Below are 21,664 nucleotides of genomic sequence, written 5' to 3'. Positions count from 1 at the left end.
ATGTGTACAAAGGGAACAATAATCATAACTTATAACTCTTCATTGCATTAAAAGTGAACCTACAGCCTGTTTTAATAAGCGAGTGAAACACAACTCCTGACTCTTATGAGAATCTACAAAGCCAGTATGGATAGGGAGGGTTACTTATTACATAACGAGACTTTCCCGCCTTCACACCCACCACTACAACTCCTGTAAAAAAGGATCAGCAGTGGCACGCATTATGACACCGAGCAGTGAAGCTCGGCGAGTCTCAGGGAAAACTAATATGTCTTATCCCGCAACGAAATTAATCAAATAGAAAGATAGGGAGGAGTTGGAAATATTTTACTTCTTACATTACTGGCACATTTATGTTTACTCGGTTCTGTAGATTTTCCTCTCTATTTCAGCCGACCCATCCTTTAAACAAAACTCAACAGCAAGATTCTACCAAAGCCCCTAAAATATGCAAAATCCTTATATATTTGGCGCTGTGAAACGAAGTAAAGACTACGAAGGTTTAGTGGCGTTCTCTCGGATGCGTTGTATCTCGGTTTTGATGGCAGAGATGAGAGGCACGGCGGGGTCCTCTGGAGGCAGCCGGCCTTCCGCCACTATCAGTCCGGGGTTCACCACGGGCGCTGGGGGGCGACCTGCGGACTGGGGTTACTCAGCATTCAACACTATTTACACATACTTACATACTGAACAATAGGTAATGACGGAAGCAGCGCTATGGGACATCTTCAAGTTTAGATCAAAATAAGATAGATATAAGATCAACGTTGATACGTTTAGTAGTAACTTTCAATTTATTTTGTTAAATGTTAAAATTCCTATTACAAACGAATGCAATGTCAGGATTTTATGTCAAATTATAATGTGAGGATTTGAGACAAAAAATTTGATTACGTAAATCTACAGGGCCAATCACAATAAGAATTCTGGGTAAAGTCAACCTATACATAAAAATACCTAACAGTGTGAACAAGGTAAAAATATCAGTATGGGTCATATTTTTTTTTGGGTATCGGACAGTCAACACCGAGGGAGGAAAGTTTGGAGGGGATAGCTGGGAAGGAAGTCTGGGGGAAGGATAAGGAAACCTCATAGAATGGGACATGGGGTTAAGCCTAGGTACTGTTTACGAACTCTTATAGGCCTCAATGTGAATTGGCAACCATGAGGTATAGACATTTAACTGTGTGTCTAGGGCCGCGACAAATGACCCCCCGTGCATGGGCGTGCATTCATTGTGGAAGGTTATATTTACCTGAGGCGGCGTGGGTCCCCAGGCCCGGGCGGGCGGCGGGGCTCTGCGCTCTGCAAGGGGCCGTGTGAAGGAAGTACGGGGCCGCGCCCCCTCCGCACTGCTGCTGGCCTTCCCGCCTCGGCTGTAACACCAAGCTACAATGTAGGTATTGCTTTGCCATTAAGTTAAATGGCTAAGAAATATAATTATATTAGTAAGCTTTTACTGTCTTCTACCTATTGCGTTATTTTGCAAGATATATTTTTCAAAGCTTTCAGAAACTATATTAGGTAAAGACGTAACAAAAAAAGTGTGTTGTATTAATCTAACTGGTGATAGAGTAGAAGAAACTTGTATTATATTCAGAGTATAATATTGATTAGGTATCCTTAGAAAGACCGATTAACCTAGCTTAACCCTTCCACCACTGAACCCCACCCCTGCAGTAGTAGTAGTGATAACGGGTTTTTCCCGCGAAGAAAAGAACTACTGAACTGTATTCCAATGACCAACAAAAGTACTCACCCTGGACCGGCGGATTTCCCTCTTACGGTGTCCATAGCAGTGTAAGGTGATCCTGGCAAGCGTACATTGTCATTGCGCGCTTGCGTGACTTGTTCTCCTTCTGTAACAACTTCTATAACTTTTTATTGGCTTCATAAGTAGAAGAACTGATAGGTCATAATAAGTTGTCACGGCCCTGGGCGATAATAAACCCCTACTGCACTACCAGGTATAAGCTGCTACGGAATACTTGTTTTTTATCGCTTGGATGTCACTCTCATTCATAATGTTAGCGTTAACAACTGTAAAACCAATTCTCAATTTATCTACTTACCCCGTTTATTCTTGTCCTTGTCCACGTTGGCCTTCTCTGTGTCGACAGTATACGTGTCGTGCGAGTTGGGACTCGAACCTGCGCTGCCGAACAGCGTGAATGCGTCATCCATCAATTCGTTGAATCGCTGGCGCATGCGCGACGGGCCTGCGTCCTTGCGGCCTGATTTCACAGGAGTCGAAGGTTTGGAAGCTGGAACCAAATTGAACTAAAGTTGTCACCGTTTTTTGGTGTTATGCAACAGTAATATATGTATATATCATTTGGAAAATAGTTAGATGGGTAATACGTGTAATAGAGTGCATACCACGACAAAGCACAGGGAAAAAAGAAGACCAAAGATAAGGTAGAGGTATCTTTTTGAACAAAGGTGAGGAGGTAACTGGGTGTAAGAGCCACGCGTAACAAAGGTGTGGAGAAAACTTGAGAAGGCCTATGCCACAGAGACCACTACTACAAATAAATAAAATACTTTGTAGATGTTTATTATTTAATATTTTATGCAGTAGAAATAAAGGCATGTTAATTTTTATTAAAAAGGTGTGTGTTTGAAAGCTACTGGACAGTATGAATTTAACTTTTCACGTCAAGTCATATTTAGGTTTTTCAGACTATTTGTCCCGGTATCGATGCTGGTTCGTCGATCTCGAAAAATCTTAATAATAGAAAACCTATCAGCAGCATTTTCATAAAAATGTAACCTAATCGCTAAAACAAAGCAGGTAAAGGGTATAACATACTTACCATCCTTAATCCTTTGACAGTGCAGATCCCAGACCAAGGGCCCAATCACCCCAGGGTCCTTGTCGATGCTGCCGAGCCGGACCAGCTGTGACGCCATCTGTCTGCGAGGCACCACGTCTTTTGCCCTGGCCTGTTCCCTGGCCTTGGGCGAGGAGACTGGCGAGTCGATGTCCAGATGGCGAACCGATACTGGCTCTAATATCCTCGAGAGCGGTTCCACCACGTTTCCTCTGGTGGCATTATTTATATTAATAAATATAATTCTTTAATCTGATTATTTATTAGAAGTTCATAATATATTAGTTGAATGACTTAAAGGTATATTAATAACACCAGTATTTAAGAAACTAATAGAAGTTAAACTAGATAAAAAGTAAAATTTTAAAAAGGTTAACCCGAGATCCTACTCCTATTTACAGAAAATGTTTTGTAGTGTCAAATAAAACCTTCATAACATGAATCTTTACTCTCTAGTAATTGCAATATGTCTTATGAGCTATACCTCGGAAATGAAGTGACTGAGGGCATGGAGAGGTAGGAAGTGGGTGTATTCGGCGCTGAAGGCTGCCCGCTGTCCGAACTATCCAGCCCCGCCGCCTCCAGCAGACTGTCCGTCGTTCCAACTGCACGAAATGTTAAATGCATAGCAGTAGGATATGTTCAGCATGGAACAGAACTTTAAAGTAATCGTAGAAGGCAACTTCAAGAACGTTGATTTGTTTTCTTTTGAGAGAATTGCTTTGACACCCACATCGACAATTTTTGTTTTTACTTCTGCCTATAATGGAACCGAATGGTTATTACTTTTAAATAGTTATGAATGAATGTTAGATGCATCTGTTTAAATATTATTAAAATTAAGCTGAACCTCGTTTTTTCTGAGGCATTCTTAACGCATGTGGTTTCTTCTGTCTGCGACGTAGCGCAGCAGCCACTTCGGACACTCCGGACGATGTTGTTGATGAACTGGCAACAGAAAATGTTTGTGTTATAGAAGATGATGAATCAATGATGATTAACATTAAATTGACAAGGTTATTTACCTGGAAGCACTGGCTGCTCTGTAGATAGGAAGCAACGTACTACTGGGCCTCGTTCTACTGGGAGATACCACGCTTACCAGCTGTAAATATAGAAATAATATGACAAATAAATACTAAAAGAGATAAGAAGATAGATTTATGTTACACGCACCCTTCCATCTTTCTCTTCGTGAACTTGTTTCAACTGATTTCGTTCGGCTTCCCTCATCAGCTCGTTTCTGTACGCTCGTAAGGACGCGGCCGACTTCAATTGATTCTTTCTGAAATATTCATTTCAGGTACATTTTTATTGAGCAACGCTTTCCATTTGTTTAGACCTTTACCTATCGGTTGTCATAATATTCAGACTAATCATGTCTGAGAGTAATTATTAAATAGCATCCATAACTCAGAGTTTTCACTCACCTGTGCGCAAAACACAACAGCGCCAACAACACGATCAACAGTAATATAGCAACAGTAGCTCCCACAGCCAGCGCCCAGAGTTCTGTGCCGTGCACCCCTCCCGCACCCGCCTCGCCCTCCAACCCCTCCGCCGCCTTCAGGTACGCTGCTAACCACAGTAGTAATTGTTTATTACGTCGTCCACTTGCCCCTAAAGCACTCTAATGTTGGATCAGCACAACGATCTTTTGGCAGCATGGTTTGGTTATTACAGATGGCAGGGGTGCATGCCTGACATCAATCTAGTGAATTTAGTCTCGTGCAAATCGTGTTGGAATAACCTCAGTATTTGGCATACCTGAGATTGGAACCTAGGATTTTCCGATCCTCAGCCTATATACACTATCATCAGGCTAAGAAGATGGTTTTTACTGCTAGCTGTGTACTTCCAAAAGTATTGATTAACTTTACAAGTAAGATTTTTTACGTCTCGATACCTATTTTTAAGTCGCACATTATTATAAATTTGCTTTATAAATAATGTTACTCACGCTCTGCCTTAGTAGTGACTACAGCGCCCAGTTCCTTGGCGACCTCAGCGTCCCTCACGAGCCTCATGTCCCTCGCAGCCACCGCCGCTGGCACCGCTCTGCCACCCACTAACACCACGTACACTATTTGTACCGAACCTGTTTCTGGGGACTGAAACAAACCATTTTTTTATGTGTTCTGTACCGCAATATAATATCCATTTTCAGAATCTTCACAAGTTTAAAAACGATGGTTACTAAAGGCGGAAGTTTGTTCGTTTTTGAAATACAGCTCTCAAACAAATGGATTCATAAGATTGTTAGTTACCTCTGTTATATTTTGTATGTGCACCTGCACGGGCGGCTGTTGATCAGGTCTTATTATTTCTCTTTTGAACAACATTGTTTCATTGCCTTCGGTCTCTAAAGGGATGTCTATTAAATCTCCCTTTACTTCTTCAAGTTCCTCTTTATTATTCTCTTCTGTATCTCCAATTTCTCTTTTTCTCAAAACAAGAGTTGGGGTAGCTAATATCCACGTATGCACTTCGTTTAGTTTTGTCGCTTTTATTTTTAAACTCATTGAAATCGGATCTACGTTATCGATGCGGTACATTTCCGAAGCTTCGAATAATTCCGTATTAGATATATTAAACACGGTAATAGAAGCTACATCGATTTTTGATGAAGATGTAGTAGTAGGTTTAACAGGTTCCCATGGTATTTCCTTGGAGGATTCAAGGTATTTGTGTTGTGAACTTATACTGTGAGTTGCTGGGTTGATATTGTCTTTGTTTACTATAAATGAATGTACATCATGTTTCTTTCGCGCTGTTGGTGCATCTAAAGATTTTATTATGCCCAAGTGTCGTTCTTGTTGTCTGAAAATTTGATAAACGGGTATTACAGTCTTAAAATTTCCTCTTCAGAAAAATTTAGAAACTCCCAAAATGTAATATTAAAAATTACGAAACAGATACAGATTTTGGTAGTAATAAATATACCTTAAAAATGCTTTTTGATATAACCGAGCAAGTCGTAACTGCAGACTGTCCGGAGCGGAGCCCTGAATGACAGTTAGGAGCCAATATCTCCGATCCTCTGGGATCTCTGGCTCCAGACTGTCTGGCATCACCGGCTCCCCACAGTTGAGGACACATTCTCCTGTCGATTTATCCGTCACCGCCTGTATCATAAAATCATTATTATAGCAAAGTATATCACTTTGGATGTTCATTTGGGATGGATTGGAACTTAGCACCACTTTATACATTGGAATAATACCTACCCCTCCTCCGTGTTTCTCGTAATATAAATATGTTTTATCCTGTTGTCAAACTTACGAAAACCAAAACACAGCATAACCTGGGGAGGATAAGAGTCCAGGTAGACGGTGGCGAGCACTGTGGTGGTTCGCACCAGCGGGGTGGAAGGCTGCACTGGGGCGAGGGTTGTAGGGTCGGCAGGTGGTGGCGGCCCATCCCCCGAACCCGTCCAAAAAAAGTCCTCCAGCCGCGGAGTGCGCTGATGCTGGTCAGGTGACACCAACATGTATACTGGAAGGAGAAACTTGGGTAATTAAAACAATAAATCCGTTCAATATGTGGTCTGCGAGTTTTCAATGAAGCAGTGACAACAATACATTGTGCAGTTTAATCACATCAATAATTCAATACCAAATGTAAAATAATCTATTACAACAGTAAACATAAACAAAATCTAACAAGAAAATGATAAACATGTCCAGCTTAATGCTTCAATACAATACAACAGCAAATACGTGCCCAGCCTTCACGGCAATCTAAACTTTATTCACAGGTTGAACTTTAACATTATACATTACATTATATATATGTTTTAGCAAACACAAAAAATGGCAATATGTAAGAGTTGTCTCATACGAAAGGTCAACAAACGTGGGCAAACATCGCGTGATCTGCCCAATAAATGGATTCTACAGTTTATTGGCCTGAAGTTTCAGTTGCTTTGGCTTCATCGAACCGTCGATGTGCAAGTTATGTCTGCGAGCGGAATAATTCATAGGGCGTCGATCGGGGATTTACGTTCAATTCTGCCAGTAGGGATAATGCTAAGGCATTTTTTCTTAAGCAATACAGCAAGGACCTTTGACAGAAATAAACTGTAGGACACTTGCTCAGCGTAGTTTGATAATTACTGAAAAATAATACTTTAAATATGACTAACGTAGGTAACAACTGCAGTTTTGTTCTAGTCTATAAAATATTTATTTATTGGGTTTTCCAGCAGACTTAATACTACCATTACAATAATAGCTAATAAATGTAAGCCCAGTAGGTTAGAAAAACTCAATCTATATATGATTTTATTTAAAAATGCTTTCAAGTGCAGCAAATTAAACACAATATCGTTATATAATTCGGAAGCGTTCACGCAATAAGTTAACCTATGCTAGACTATATAAGTCTTGCAGAGAAGTTAACACATATAAGGTGCGTTGGGGTTAAATCGGACGCTTTTTCAACGTGTTAAACAATGTTCACGAAATATTTTTTTACAAGAATTCTATAGAAGTTATCATAATGAATTATTAACTTAGCTGTACGTTATTAAATATACTAAATGGTATATATTTTTTAAATTTCTTCAATATAACAGTTAATGTTTTATAAGGCTTTGAAAAAATACCATACTTTTAGAAATGTGTGAGAAAGATAGGACCTTCACAGGTATAGTTCGGACTACTATCTAAAACCGTCTATATTAAAGGGATTCTAAAGTCCATAAAAGAGCATATTCTGATTTGAATAGTAATTTATAAACATTCGAAAAATTTAATAAATTTCGTAAGATATTTTTGGAAGCGAACTTTGTTTTTTTAATAGCTCTAGGCATACGATCTTACCTCACTTGAGTGACACTGTAGACATTTTTAAAAATATTCGAAGTAATAGTACATACACGCGTAAATAAATAACAAATAAACAAAATTGATCATTCACTTGAGCTAAAAAAAATTACATAATTACTGAGTTCAGACATTTTCGTGTGTAAATTTCGACACAAACTTGCAATATTTTACAAGTGCTAGATCGAACGATTTTTATCCGTTCTTTAACGACAAATAATTGTATGCGTGAAGATCGGATCTCAGGGAATATAGGTGTTTCGACAAATTTGAATAAACAAGTCACAAGATTTATTTCCTTTATGATACTATATAACTACACAATTAATTGAAAACAGTAAATACTAAATTAAAATTAGGCAAATTCTTGCATGGGGCTAATCCGGATCTGCCAGGGAATGACGAAATACCGATATTTTGTTTGTTGGCACCGTAAACATTATTTACTTGACGGAATCATTCATGTGAGCTAGGGAAACGTAGCGAACAAATTGAAGTCGCAGGTAGTGTTGTCTAAAAACAAAAATTATAACACAATTGCAAGTTATTTGATTTATACGATGTTACACCTCCTACGATCTTACCCCAACGCGCCTTATAATATAGAAGATACCTATTCTATATTCAAAGTTTATTTATTTTTAAATTTGTCAATAAACTTTAGCATGATCATCATAATTAAATATTTGAACTTCGACACGCATTCTTTGTTTTAATCTGCTGCATCTAAATTGAACCAATTTCCCAGTTATACGCCGATCGTTTGTAAATTGTAGCGTATTAGATCCCCGGCACCAAGCCGTACCATGCCCGGCTTGTGACGCTACGGAACGCATTTCCGTGATGCCTCCTTACACAACAACCTATATAGACTAAACATACAATAGCTTGAAGGTTCCAGTATTTTAATGACGGGATATAAGTATCTATAATAGAAAACATAGAGGTAGCCAGATGGCAATCTGAAATGCTCTGCTAGAAGACATGCACTGTGGCTATTTATTTTGAGCGAAATCGTAGTACCCATGATATAGGAATAAAAGATATTCTATTTACTAAATAGATGGTATACTAAATTATTTTTTGAAAATAATAATAAATATGAATTATTATTAAAAACAGTTTAAAAATATATAACACATCCATTCCATGTCACCGCGTAATCATTGTAATATATAGATAAGTAAATTTGTGCGTTTATAATGTCAATAATCAAAGTGTACAACATATCTTATATGATGATATTTAGAGCATTTGTATTGTGCGTATTCTGTTCGTACATACGTATCCTAATGACGAAAAGTTGTGCAAGTAAATAAAGAAAACTCCAGCGCGTTGCACCACTTGGTACCGAGTTTCTTTATCGAGACAGTCACGATAGCTACAACTTACAAGTTGGGATTATAATTTCATTTTTTCTGATGTATGACGAGACGACGCCGAGCTTGCTAGATTGATGGAAACGCTACTACAACAAATAATAGCAAGATTACATAACTTCGAAGGAATACCCAGTTCTGTATAACACTGCAGTGTTCTCATCATAATAGTGCCTTACGTCCCATGTTAAAATTTTTACTGCCCCGTAATTATACTGATTAGTAGTGGCTGAGGTGTCCATCAAACAAGGTAGTAAAGCTTTATTTATATTAACAAGTTGGTGGTATAAATAAAGCGGTTATCCGTGGCGAGCCTTCGAGCATGTAAAAGAGGGATCAGCACCTACGAAACTTATAAATTTTGAAAAATAAAATGCTATGGTATAAAGTATAGTGTACATTGTGAACGAACGTGATGAAATATTGGACATGTGACACTAAAAATACAGCAAAATGACTCATTTCACTATCGTCATGTACCTTTTTTTACTGTTTTGGCCGCTTGTACAGCTAAATACAATTTTTAAAAGTGTTGTAGAAAAAGTCCACCCAGTAGTTTCTGTACATAACTTTATGAGCAAATATTAAAATGAATCTGAATTCCAGAGCTGGGCTCACCAGAATTCAATACGACGTATATGGGACGACTTTCTTTACGCGCAAATAAAACATATTATTTATTAATGAATTGAGATTGCATAAATACCCCTTCACACTTCATTCAAAAGGTAATATTATAGGCGGAAACAAGGTAGGTTATTAAATATTCAACCAGGCGACAAGTTCACACCAAGATAAAGAACATCAACAGTACAATAAAGCCTATCCTATGCACCACATGAAACTGGGTATATAGAATTCAAGAGCACATCCTGTGGTATTTCGGTGCGTGACAAACGAACAAAAAGGCATATAATAGCGGCGGTTACCGTCGGCCGGTGCGCCTGCGCATTGTTGCCGCCGGAAGTGCGTAGAGGGGCGCTCGTCCGTGATCACAAGATTATCATAATTAGTGGTCATTGTAGCTGACCGGTCTGTGAGGGATATCTGTGACGAGTCATAGTTTACATGACAGGTTTTATTAGTAACCTGTACTTAACAGACACAAGCGTAACCAGCTTTCAAATTTGCCTTCCGCGAGTATTATGCAGAGAAAACTCCATCATTGGTACAGAAATATAAGTATTTATTCAGTTATTTTCTTTTAATAAGAAGTTAGGATCAGGGACGGTTCCGAGCAACTATCTCAGTGCAAGGAAATACCCCGAGACCCTTCCGTATGCGCCGATGAAGGCCACCGCGGATTTTGGTTGGTATGCTGGGGTAGGGCATATACACGGGCAGGGGTGCAGTGGGTACTCCCGAGTGTCGACATTGGGCCGTAACACCGGTGAAACCAACATAACTGTTCCACTCACCCCCCCAAGTGGGGATAGCGCTAACGCGATTTTTCTCCCGTGAAAAAAGAGGTATTTAAGGATATATTTTTTTATTGCTTTGAATGACGAAACGAGCTTGCCGTTTGCTCAATGGTAAGCGATACGACCGCCCATAAACAGTAGAAACACCATACAACACCTTGAATTACAAAGTTTTGTTTGGTATTCCACTGGGCTCGCCATCCTAAAACATGAGATGTTAAGTCTTATTATGTCTAGTAGTTACACTGGCTACAATGTCCTTTAAACCGGAATACAACCATGGCTACACACTGCTGCTTGGCGGCAGAATAGACATTGCGGTGGTACCCACCCAGGCGGACTCTCACATATGAGAGACCTACCCACCAGTCGATTATTTTAATTTCATCAAATACATAATACAATTCTACATTAATCATGTTCGTCAATAAGCTTTTATAGTGAGTGACATGGCGTGCTTGCAATATACACATAAAATGATAGACTATAATTGCTGCGTTCAATGATGTTTTATGATTGCAGGATATGATATACGTACAATCAGGGCCGTATAATACTCTAATTGATGTTGTACTTATGAGTGATTTTTAATCCATTCGTAATTTATCAGGATTTTATTATACTGACTGAGTAAATTTATAATTTAGAAATTCAAATTAAGAATTCTTGTGCAGTGTAGTACACCGGTCTCAAAGAATTCCGCGAATTAGCTACATTACAGCAAATTGGAGCAGGTGCCAGTTTTCTAGGAAAATATCTTGCTAGTTCCATATTATAGCTTATTCTTGTTGTACTCGTAAGTGTATACGCATACCTAATATAGGTAGCTTAGCATGCCAGTGCCGGATTTGCCAATTAGCTGTACAGGTCACGGTTCAGAGGTTGGCATAATAGTAATCGGGGTCCATTTTTATTATTTGCTTCCAAAATAGGCACCCAGGAAATGCGGGACAGCACAAACTGAGTGGCCTATACTTAGGAAAGTGTAAATTCGGCACTGTTTCGTACTATTACTAAGCACTGAATACCAAGCTCAATATTATCCTACGGGAGCATACATGTCAATATATGCTTTATTGTATTATTAACTACGTTTATTTTGATTTGATTGGGCAAACATAGTTGCACTTATGATACGTCAAAACAATTTATAAGAATAATAATAATAATTTCTGAATAACACTTAAAATCACCAACATAACTACGGACATTTTAAATTAGTTAAGTTAATAAGCTACAATATCTTTATATGCAAATACTTACTGGAAGTGGATACCTAGAGGATATTATTACCTACAGCATAGTTTTAATTTGTCGCACTGGATATACTAATAAAACCTTGACGAACGCCTTTATTTAGTAGTAAGACGATAAACGCTAAAGGTAGGATTACGTGTTAATTAAAACTTAAATAATTAAATGGAATGCTTCGGTGGCGTAATTGTATTACGGTACGACTGCAGTCCTAAGGTCTCGGGTTCGATCCCCGGGTCGGGTAATGTAATATTGAGTTTTTTTACTCAGTATTGGTCCGGAGTTTGGAATTTGAGCCTGATATGGCGAATGGCTCGCCCCCTATCATATTATGGTACGAAATACAGACGGCATAAGGCGCGCATTAGATGCGCCTCTGCCTATCCTTTCTGGGATAAAAAGCGTTAGTGTGTACATGTAATTAAATAACCTCTTTAAAGTAACAAAAAAAAATACGATGCGATAAATCAATTATAATTTTTAAAGCTTTTGAAAATATATAGATAATTCATTATTGTAGCCATTAAATTTAAACCTTGCTATTTCGGTTATAAGGTCTAGAGCAATACCATTTTACTTAAAAACACTAATTAAGAGCATAATAACCACGAGGAATAATGGTATAAGGAATACTTACATTTATCGTCATTATCGTAGTCTTCAGAGATCACATAAATAATAAATGTAAATAATAAACTGATTAATAAATTGTTTAATTGTAACATTGCGCCTTTTGTCTGAGGTTACGATAAATAGCTACAAAATTCACTGTAAGGTATTTACAAAACCTTTGCATTTTTTATACGATACATTTTACATGCAGTGATCAAATTTAATATGTTATATCACGTATAAAGATTTACAACCATGAGAATATAAAATGTTACACACAATGAATTCTTTCACAAATAACACACGCGTTTCTGAATCTGCCTATTTTATTCATTGTGACATCAGGCTGTGTACGAAATCAACCAAATACTACTGTGCATTCGAAATATATTATCATCACGTTGCTAAGCAACAAAATTGAATAACGCGCGCTGAACCATAGACAATATGGGTACTTTATAGTGACGGAAACAACGCACGTGACATTGCTCTAAATTCAATTTCACTTTAACATGCTTGTTTATTTTATTTGAAAAATTTGTTACCATGGAATAGATTGAAAAATGTGCTTAAAATAATAACAGCCTTATATAATTGCTTAAACTTTTTAATATTTTCTTAGTGACAATGACATCTACACTTGAACTAATGACTTGTCTTTGGCATAAAATGTTGCAGTGCAATAAATTTTATCCTTTTTTGGTAAAAGTTATTTGACGTGACGTGTATTCAAAATTCGAATATAATGTCAGTGAAAACATTTTTTGGTTATCTATTTGTTTGTTGTAAAAATAAAAATAAGGGTATATAAGTACAATAAAATAAAGCATTTAAATGCATAAATAGGTAGATAGATCGATATCAGGATTTTTATTTACATCTCGGTTGCACTGTGGATTTATCACGTTAGTAACAATTTATGGTAGATTTTTTTATTTGGTGCTAGAAGTGATGCGGGCTAAAAATGTTTACTTCGTATCTTGTTTATTTTTGGATGATTGATCGATCAAATTGTATTTATTTTATAGTTTATATAAGGTAACGATAACTTGTTGTTGTTTTATTTTTCAGTTTTTGCGTTTCACCTTAATATGACATGCGAAGATAGCGAATCATTTTTACTGGCCCTCCATCCCTCACGCATCCCTCATATTGAATATAAAAGTTGTTACATTTTCACACAAACGATTCCTTTTTTATTCTTTTAATATAAGGTCAGTCGGGGGAAGTGCGCCATAAAATTTTCATAGCTGGATTCAATGCAAAATAATTTCTTTTTGTGCTGACTTAAGAATGTAATTTTATTAATTTAAGAATATTTGGTATTTTGTGATAACAACCTATAGCCATTCAAGGAAATCGGACCATAAATTAATAATATATTGCTCAAAGTAAAAAAAATGGTAGTAGGCGCACTTGCCTCCGGAAATGGGGTAAGTGCGCCTGTGTACAAAAAAACGCCAATATGAAACATTATAAAGAAAACACTCATTTTAGTCCATAGAGAAATAGGTTTTACTCGCATTGCTCTTGGATAATTTTTAATCACTCAATATTATAACAAACTATGGCTGTCAAATCAAATTCGGGGTAAGTGCGCCATATATATGTAAATCAGGGCTTCAAAACATTTTAGAATATTTTTTGCTACATAAGATTTTTGCTATATTCGAGTTTTGTGTGCGGATATGTTGGAATAAAAAAAATGGTAGCCCTAATATAAAATTCATTATTATTTCTAAAAACTAAAAAAACATACAAAAATGTAGGAATTAACAATTTTGAATGCGTTATAACTCAATTACTTAGAATTTGGCCTTATGACATTTGATATGTTTTAGCTGCATTATATCCAGATAACGTGCCTGATCGAACAGTTGCAACCTATTCACGTAAAGTTGCTTTAGACACAGGTATTTCAGTTTTTCTTTTGTAAAAACGAATTAACTAATACGCCCTTTTATTTAAGTCGGCTCAAAACAAAATACCTTGAGTATAAAAAATTCTGCTGTTAAGTATAACATTTTAATAATAATAATTCATATCAGTAAAACTTATTCTCAAAAAAGGTTGGTTATATATGGATCAGGGGCAAGTGCGCCATACGACTAATAACTGTGGCGCACTTGCCCTACTCGACAATTTTTAGGTACATTTTTTCGCATTGCTATAAATCCTTTATTTTAGTATATATGAATAAAATTCAGACAGGAAGTGAAAATAAAAGGTTTAAACTATGTATTCACCTTACTGGGTTACAGAAATATGTTAAATATCTTGAAATATTTGATGTTATATTTCACGGGGTCATCTCTGTTTACAGGTCTAAATGACACTTAAATTAAAATGGCGAATAAATCGTATTAAAATGAACAGAGAAATTTATGTTTTTTAGTGGAACTGTATTTCAGTTAGTAGCATAGATATAAGATTGCGGTAATTGTATAACATGAATAGTTTTCGATTTTTTTAGGGTAGGTGCACTTACCCCGTCGGCGCACTTGCCCCACCTGACCTTAATTTGCAAACAATTATAAGGCAAAAATAAATATAATGTTTCTATTTTATGGACTTATTTTTATTATTGCTGTATTATGAATAATTGTACAAGGATAAAAAAATAACATTTGGCGTCGGTCGCAAATGTATAGGTAATTGTATTATGTGTAATAAATAAATATATAAACGATAAGTTTGTCCTAACTACTAGTAGTAGATTTTTAACGTAAGTTTGGCAACCCTAAATATTGCCGTCGCAGGCAATTCGTTGCTTCATTCGTGTGAGTTCGTCGCTTCCGTCAGTCAGAAACACTGCGACGTAAACGGGTGTGTGCGAAAGTATGAAGTGAAATCGTACATAATAGTGTGTGAAATGTTTAGTGTTAGTTTTTATTGTGCAAAAACACAAAAATGAGTGCGAACGGATAAGCGCGTTCTCCTTTTTCGGTCCACGAAACATTGTACACTGGTGTACACGTAACATTTCGTAGAACGGTTTCAAAATGGCTGTGTTTTGAAGGACCCTTTGTCCGCTTTCGTGTCTTCTTCAGCATGATAGTGGGATCGTTCTGCAAGAAATTTAACTTAGAAAGGTGAGGAAGACTCTTGTTTAGCTCTGGAGTGATTCGTGAGAAAATACGGAATGGAAAAGTACTGGTAGCCGTCGATGTTATGCGTCGGTTGATTGCTTTCTAAGCAAGCGGGCGATACGAAACTATTATTGCTTGCAACGTGTGAGTTTCTAATAACCTTTTTACTTTGTCGTTTGTGTATAAAGTGTGATAAAGCGTCGGTGGCTGGGCTGGCCTTCTATCTGGTTGTATTGTTACCGTCAGTACAATTATTAATCCAGCACGCTCGAGGCCTGCCGAAGAGGTAAACATATGACTCGATTTATTTTTAGACGTTACCGTTCTGTCTTATTGGATTCTTATTTTATATCACGTGGCTTGTTGGCATTTCAAACGCATAAACTGCACTATGTAATGCATCCATAAAACTGTTTGGTATTTATAATTTCTGTTTATTATACACGCATTGAAAGTTATGGCACTTTTAAATTTTACCGAAATATTTTTCGTCTAAATTCTTTCGTGGACTCAAAATGTATATAAGTAATTGAGGATAATCAATTGACCGTCGTTTTCAATCAGTTTGAACCCACGCCCGCATCAATAATACGTATTTTTAAACCCTCCACATTTGAACCTAGTTTCAAAGTAATTATGTTTACGCCATATTTGTATTATCGTTTAAATAACAATATCATATCAATGTTAAATATTTTTATTATTGACACTTTGTTTTTCTCTCATATTCTGGAACATTTACTATACATATATGTAAAATTTTGTTATTTAAAAACAAAATCACATGTTCATTTGAATCTATCTATCCAGTTAAAATTTTATATTGCATTAACTTTTTTTTTTAATGCAATAGTAGCAAAAGTAATATAAGAACATATAAATATTTGTTTAGAATCTAATAAAATCATTTACATACAAAATAGTTGTAAATGAAAAAGTAAATGTTTCATCATGGCCTTTTATAAGCAATCTAGAATTCTTTTAGAAATTTTAAAAACTTTTGTACATTAGTCACAACTGCCTTCCATATAGGTCTAGATTAAAACATAATTTACAAATTAATAAGTATGTGATTCAGCATATTATTACATAATATTTTTTTTTTTATAAAATCTAGATGTAATCATAATACAAATGTTACATTTTATATTAAAATATTATAGGTCAATGTCATAATCATTAACAATAAAAAATTGTATATTCTACATATTTTTATGATATTAATTTTGTATGTCTTACTATGTATATTGACTTTGACAAAATTATAAATAAGACAGTTAAATAAATTATTCTCCTGAATTCACACTGGAAAACTATTTATTTGCATTCAAATTTGGATCTATATATTTTTATAAATTTAACTTTTATCATTAAGACAGTAATTATGCATTTTAGTATAAATGGCTCCAAATGTTATTGACAATTTGAATTTACATTTTCTAAGACACATTTTTTCTAAGCATTGATAGAAATGATTATATTTTTATAGCGGGCTTATGAACTGTATGTATTAAGTCAGAATATGATTTATTTGTCCTTCAAAATAGTATAATTTTTTATTTAACATTAATGCCACACAAACCATGGTCATAAAGTTAATTACGTTTTGATTGATTTTGTCTTGTAAAATCACACTTAAGATGACTGGCTGGTAAATAATTTATACCTTATGTGACTGCTAATCATGTATATTAACATTCTGATAACTGAAAGTTTTTTGTTTCTTTAAAGTGTTATCAACTTGCGGTAACATTTTGAGGTTTAATAGTTTTTCTACGGTTTTTAAGACATATGGTACTTTAATTAATGGTACAGCACTGATTTTAACATTCTACGTCGTAATTTAGTAAGTATATCCGCTAAAGTGACTCACGCCCGTAAATCGCGTTACGCGACTAGCCAGAATCAATTACTTTTTAGGGCGGAACGGTGTCACGGTGACCAATTAAATTCGCCGATTCATTAGGCGACAAAATTAGACTTCTCTTTAAAAAGGTATAATAGGTCAGACAGTTGCCTAAACGTCCGCATCTTGCTCGATGATCAAACTTGCTAGTGGCGGTGGATACCGTTAGATGTTATGGCAGCGGTGAGTCCGAATCGTGTTACTGGCGAAGTCCGTTTTATTGGACATTGTCTATTGTATTTGAACCTTCGCTCATGCCGCTGTTACCCTGACTCGATGTTGTCGCATAAGATTCTCTTACGTTGGTACGAGCGTTCGTCGTTTTTCTTTTAATTAATTAGTTTATTCGTATTGCGCGGTGCGTCGCCTTTCACGCATGATAGATACCGCATGGAGATGATGGGGTAGGCGATTATGAGGCATATACAAGAGTTGTAAAAACTCAAGAAAGCCACATTCTTCTTCAGTCGAAAATAGAACCACTTATCATAAATAATTTTACATCTTGCAAATTGCAATTATGTGTGTGGGTTCCAGTTCTTCCAAAACAATTCACTGTCCAGTATATATGTCATGTATTTAATATATTACATACATTCGCAATAAGCCGATAAGAGACAAGTTTGATGACAGAGCTAATAAAATATCAGATTTGTGCGTGTGCTTTGTCTAGTCTTATGTGGGTGGCTACGTTTAATATGGACTGTGTAAGAGGTCACGAGATTTTATCATTTGGCATAGTCTCCGAATATATTATGATTTATATCGTCTCTCAAAACGTTATGTTTTTACTGGAAACCTTTTAGATAATTTTTTTTCTTCATAGAAACGGTACAACTTGGTTTTAGTAGTACTCCATAATTTGTATTTTGAATATAGTCCGAAGACTCTGTCAATTATAATAAAACTGGCAATTATTTTTAGATAAATTATCATTATTGTTCTTTAGACAATTATTTAGCGCGGAAATTCCATAAAGTCTAATCAGTATGTGACGTTGGTACTTTACATGAATTAAAGTTATTTCTAAAAACATGCTTTAAACACAGCTGGCTTTACCAAGTGGGTTTTTCCATTTATAGGAAGTTCATCACCTTTTGCTTACGACTTCACCCGCGTGAAAGAATTTTTCCGAGATCAAACTCATGCTATATATTTTCCCGGGATAAAAAGTAGCCTATGTCCTTCCCAGCGTCTATAAGTATCTTCATACCAAATTTCATCGCAATCCGTTTAGTAGTTCTTGAATTTATCCGCCCAGACAGACACGCGGCGAGGTACCTACTTTGTTTTATAATATGTAAGAATTTACTTTCAGATAACATAACATTCGTCATAGTATACCTAAAATGTAATCCTCAGATCTAGATGTCTCTTTATTATGGGCCCCGCTAAGATTAGTTTTAGGGAGGTGCATCTACCTACGCACTATACACTATAAGGTTTTTATTTCCAATTCAAATCGTTCGGGTTTTTGGAAATGCTTTATCGTAAAAAAGCCTCTGTGGTCGATAGTTTCCATTGTTGCGGATTTATTCAGTGACTTATATTTTTTGTAATTTATTCCTGAGCAGTAGGGTGCACGTGCACCTACTTTGCCCTCCCCGCCGGTGCCCATGCCCTAAAAATAATGATACTATTCGTATTCTACTATTCGTATATAATTAAATACCAACAACCTGTCATATGGATGTAAAACTACTTACCGACAACAAAACTGCCGCATCTAGCTTATTACTGGTTGCAATCAAAATATGTTTTATTTAAAATAAATCAAACGTGCAATTGTTTCTAACGTCCAGTTTTCCGCGTTGGTGTAAACGTGTCTAGTGGTTCAAGAGCCTTGGCAAATGTTCTTTCTTGTAAGGAAACCTGTTAGAAATGATGAGGTAAGCCTTTACCGACGAGCCGACACGAGAGCATTTTAGATGGTAATATGTTGGAAAGCTTATTTGAAAAAAATATTTTATTTTAACTCTTTATTGTACATCACAAAGTTATGAAGGAAAAATAATTGTAAAATACTGACTAGGCAAAAGGAAGAAGTAAATATGGCGGTGTTATCGGAAACGGATATTTCTTACAACCTTTGGACGGACTTATATAAATAGGAGAAAATGTTCATTCGAGATTTGTGTATTTCCATTATACGTGGGAAATATAATGGTGTCGTAATAAAAATATTTACACATATAAAAAATGTATAATTGTAAAATGTTAGGTAGATATTGTAACTTTGACTTCGGACGACCAACACAGTCCGCCCTGTGACCGTGAATCTGCAATGTCTTCGAAACGTCGGGAGGAAAACATCATATAAAAAACAGCGATAAAATCCGAAAAATTGTTTCATTTCCAAGTCTAATATTCGTAAAGATAAGAAATCATAATATTATGGTGGTAATAATATTTTTGTCCTTATTCCTAAAAATATAAATTATCAAAAGATTTTTCTTAGGGCACATATAACTCATTTTGCGTTCTGTTCGCCATTTTGTTATAATATGAAACCGATAGTTAAGTCATTCATAAACATAAGGTTTTTATACGAAATTGCTGTTATCAATATTATTGCATTCACCAACTATATTGACAATGCAATAAAGACTGCTGTATCAACAGCTAAGGTTATGCTGATTTCACTTATCTGTTCGTTATAACAGGGCTCATACTGCGGTCGTTTGGATATCAACCAAAACATTTAAAGGTCATTTAAAACAGGACAGATATCTACAAACCGACCAATAAATACAATATTAGATAAATATACATAATAGAGTCGTACAAGCGTGGCCTCTAAACTCCAATGTAATATGAGACTTGTCATTAATGTCGGAAATGGATTTTGGTTTGAAACTCCTGCTGTTTGGATGCCGTATATGTATGTTATAAATTGTTCAGGCTGTCATATACAATGATACGAAATCTTCGTTATATCTGCTGGACATTCGCTCAGAAAACCTAACGATAATTTGTCCGTACGTCGACCAAGCACCAACCCTTACTTACACCCTTAGTCATATTTTTGAACTAACTGAAAGGTAACAGTACATTTTAAAAAATCTAATGAAATTGAATACTTTACCTGTTTCGTGATCCGTTAATATTTCTAAACGCACATTCAATAAAATTAATTAACTTTTTATAGAGAATTTGGATATGATATGAGAAAATATAACGCAAATGCATTTCTCATTTCGTTTAATGATTTATCATAGTTTCACGTGAGTGAAGTGACTCGGCGACGATGCGACGCAAAATGCACAGTCCATCTCGAAACTAAAGGGCGTATGTTGTGCGTTTATAAGCCTTTCTAACTGTCTTCGAAAACGGAGGACGTTCTTAATTCGATGTGTATTTATTTTTTATATTTTGTAGATCCTTATGACCATCAATGGATTTTCTCAGTCCAGTGCTAGATGCTATGGCTGTGTGTTTATGTATTGATAAAAAAAGTGACTAGCTCTATGGTCACCATTTCAACTATATTTTTTTTACAATATACGCAGTCGGATTTGCTTTTAATTCTAATGATTTTTATAATTTGCTTTGGCATGCTTTATCTAGCTTTTTGTGAACGTAGCTTTTAGGATAAATTGTTTATTCTGAGATTTTTATTATGATAATAACTTATACTTGACTAATTGTGTGTCTTTCCTTATAAAATTGTAAAGATAATTTTTTATCACAATAAATCTAGTTTTTAAGCGAGTTTAGACCGGATATTTTACTTTTTTACAATTTGTAACTCAGATATAAATTAATAAATGTCCCACGAGATTTAAGGCTACAAATTAATACACAGAACAAGACAGTTTCCAATTATCAAAAGCATGAAGGTTTTATAAATTTTAATATCTTGGAACAATTTTACTTGGTGCTAAATTACAGAATTGTACATTTTGCACTATTTTCCAATAATAAATTTAAGGCAACCCGAGTTGAAAAATATCTCGAACATTAAAAGTTCGGAAAACTTTAATAACTTTGTCACATATGCATTGTATCATACTTCTGTTTTACCTTAATATCTCTGTCTCTACCAATTTCAGTTAATGAAGAGTTAAATACCAGTAACGAATAAGTTGGATTACACAGTACAACGAGATTTTCCATTATCCGAGATCTGTACCCAATTAGTTGGGGATATTGGAAGGTTTACTGTCATTAATATTTGAGTCTGAAGTGCCTATAAGCCTGTTTGTGCTGCCGGGTCTCGCCCACGTATTTCGGTTAGAAAGTGAGTAGCGCCGCGATAATGCCACTTTTCGGCGCTAACGGCTTTCGTATTGTTCTCTGTCTACAACATGATTGTTGTATACAATTCTACGCTTCCGTTCCGA

The 21,664-nt window shown here is 35.8% G+C and overlaps 2 protein-coding genes across 7 annotated transcripts in view; one reads left to right on the top strand and one right to left on the bottom strand.

Moving 5' to 3' along the window:
• Nucleotides 1–275: 275 nt before the first annotated feature.
• LOC115443430 lies at nucleotides 276–12,694 on the bottom strand. The gene is made up of 15 exons (XM_037447539.1): nucleotides 12,352–12,694; nucleotides 6,139–6,329; nucleotides 5,778–5,959; nucleotides 5,102–5,654; nucleotides 4,795–4,945; nucleotides 4,265–4,412; nucleotides 4,011–4,119; nucleotides 3,860–3,939; nucleotides 3,685–3,782; nucleotides 3,319–3,439; nucleotides 2,817–3,046; nucleotides 2,073–2,264; nucleotides 1,760–1,859; nucleotides 1,256–1,376; nucleotides 276–642 (listed from the first exon to the last, which is right to left on the bottom strand). The coding sequence occupies exons 1-15, from the start codon at nucleotides 12,437–12,439 to the stop codon at nucleotides 493–495; spliced, it is 2,514 nt and encodes an 837-aa protein (XP_037303436.1). The 5' UTR covers nucleotides 12,440–12,694; the 3' UTR covers nucleotides 276–492.
• Nucleotides 12,695–15,079: 2,385 nt separating this feature from the next.
• The window catches only part of LOC115439717 (homeodomain-interacting protein kinase 2), a 137,668-nt gene continuing 131,083 nt past the window's right edge, over nucleotides 15,080–21,664 (top strand). For 4 of the 6 annotated variants that reach the window (XM_030163678.2, XM_037447605.1, XM_037447601.1 and 1 more), the window contains exon 1: nucleotides 15,080–15,418. The gene's annotated coding sequence lies outside the window, so the exon portion shown is untranslated. Of the gene's footprint in view, nucleotides 15,702–21,664 lie in introns of all 6 variants that reach the window. The other 2 variants (XM_037447603.1, XM_037447604.1) reach the window with 2 other exon arrangements.

The sequence above is a fragment of the Manduca sexta genome, chromosome 7, assembly GCF_014839805.1.
Source record: "Manduca sexta isolate Smith_Timp_Sample1 chromosome 7, JHU_Msex_v1.0, whole genome shotgun sequence".
Lineage (NCBI taxonomy): Eukaryota > Metazoa > Arthropoda > Insecta > Lepidoptera > Sphingidae > Manduca > Manduca sexta.
The sequence above is the reverse complement of the archived record's forward strand: the minus strand, read 5'-3'. Positions and strand labels throughout refer to the sequence as shown.

What these genes read in the sequence shown, in the direction of transcription:
- LOC115443430 (XM_037447539.1), bottom strand. Translation starts at nt 12,439, where the DNA reads ATGTTACAATTAAACAATTTATTAATCAGTTTATTATTTACATTTATT. An exon ending in TCAGTCACTTCATTTCCGAG is followed by an intron (nt 3,047 to 3,318) that starts GTATAGCTCATA and finishes TAATGCCACCAG; the next exon opens with AGGAAACGTGGTGGAACCGC. An exon ending in CAAGGACAAGAATAAACGGG is followed by an intron (nt 1,860 to 2,072) that starts GTAAGTAGATAA and finishes AAGTTGTTACAG; the next exon opens with AAGGAGAACAAGTCACGCAA.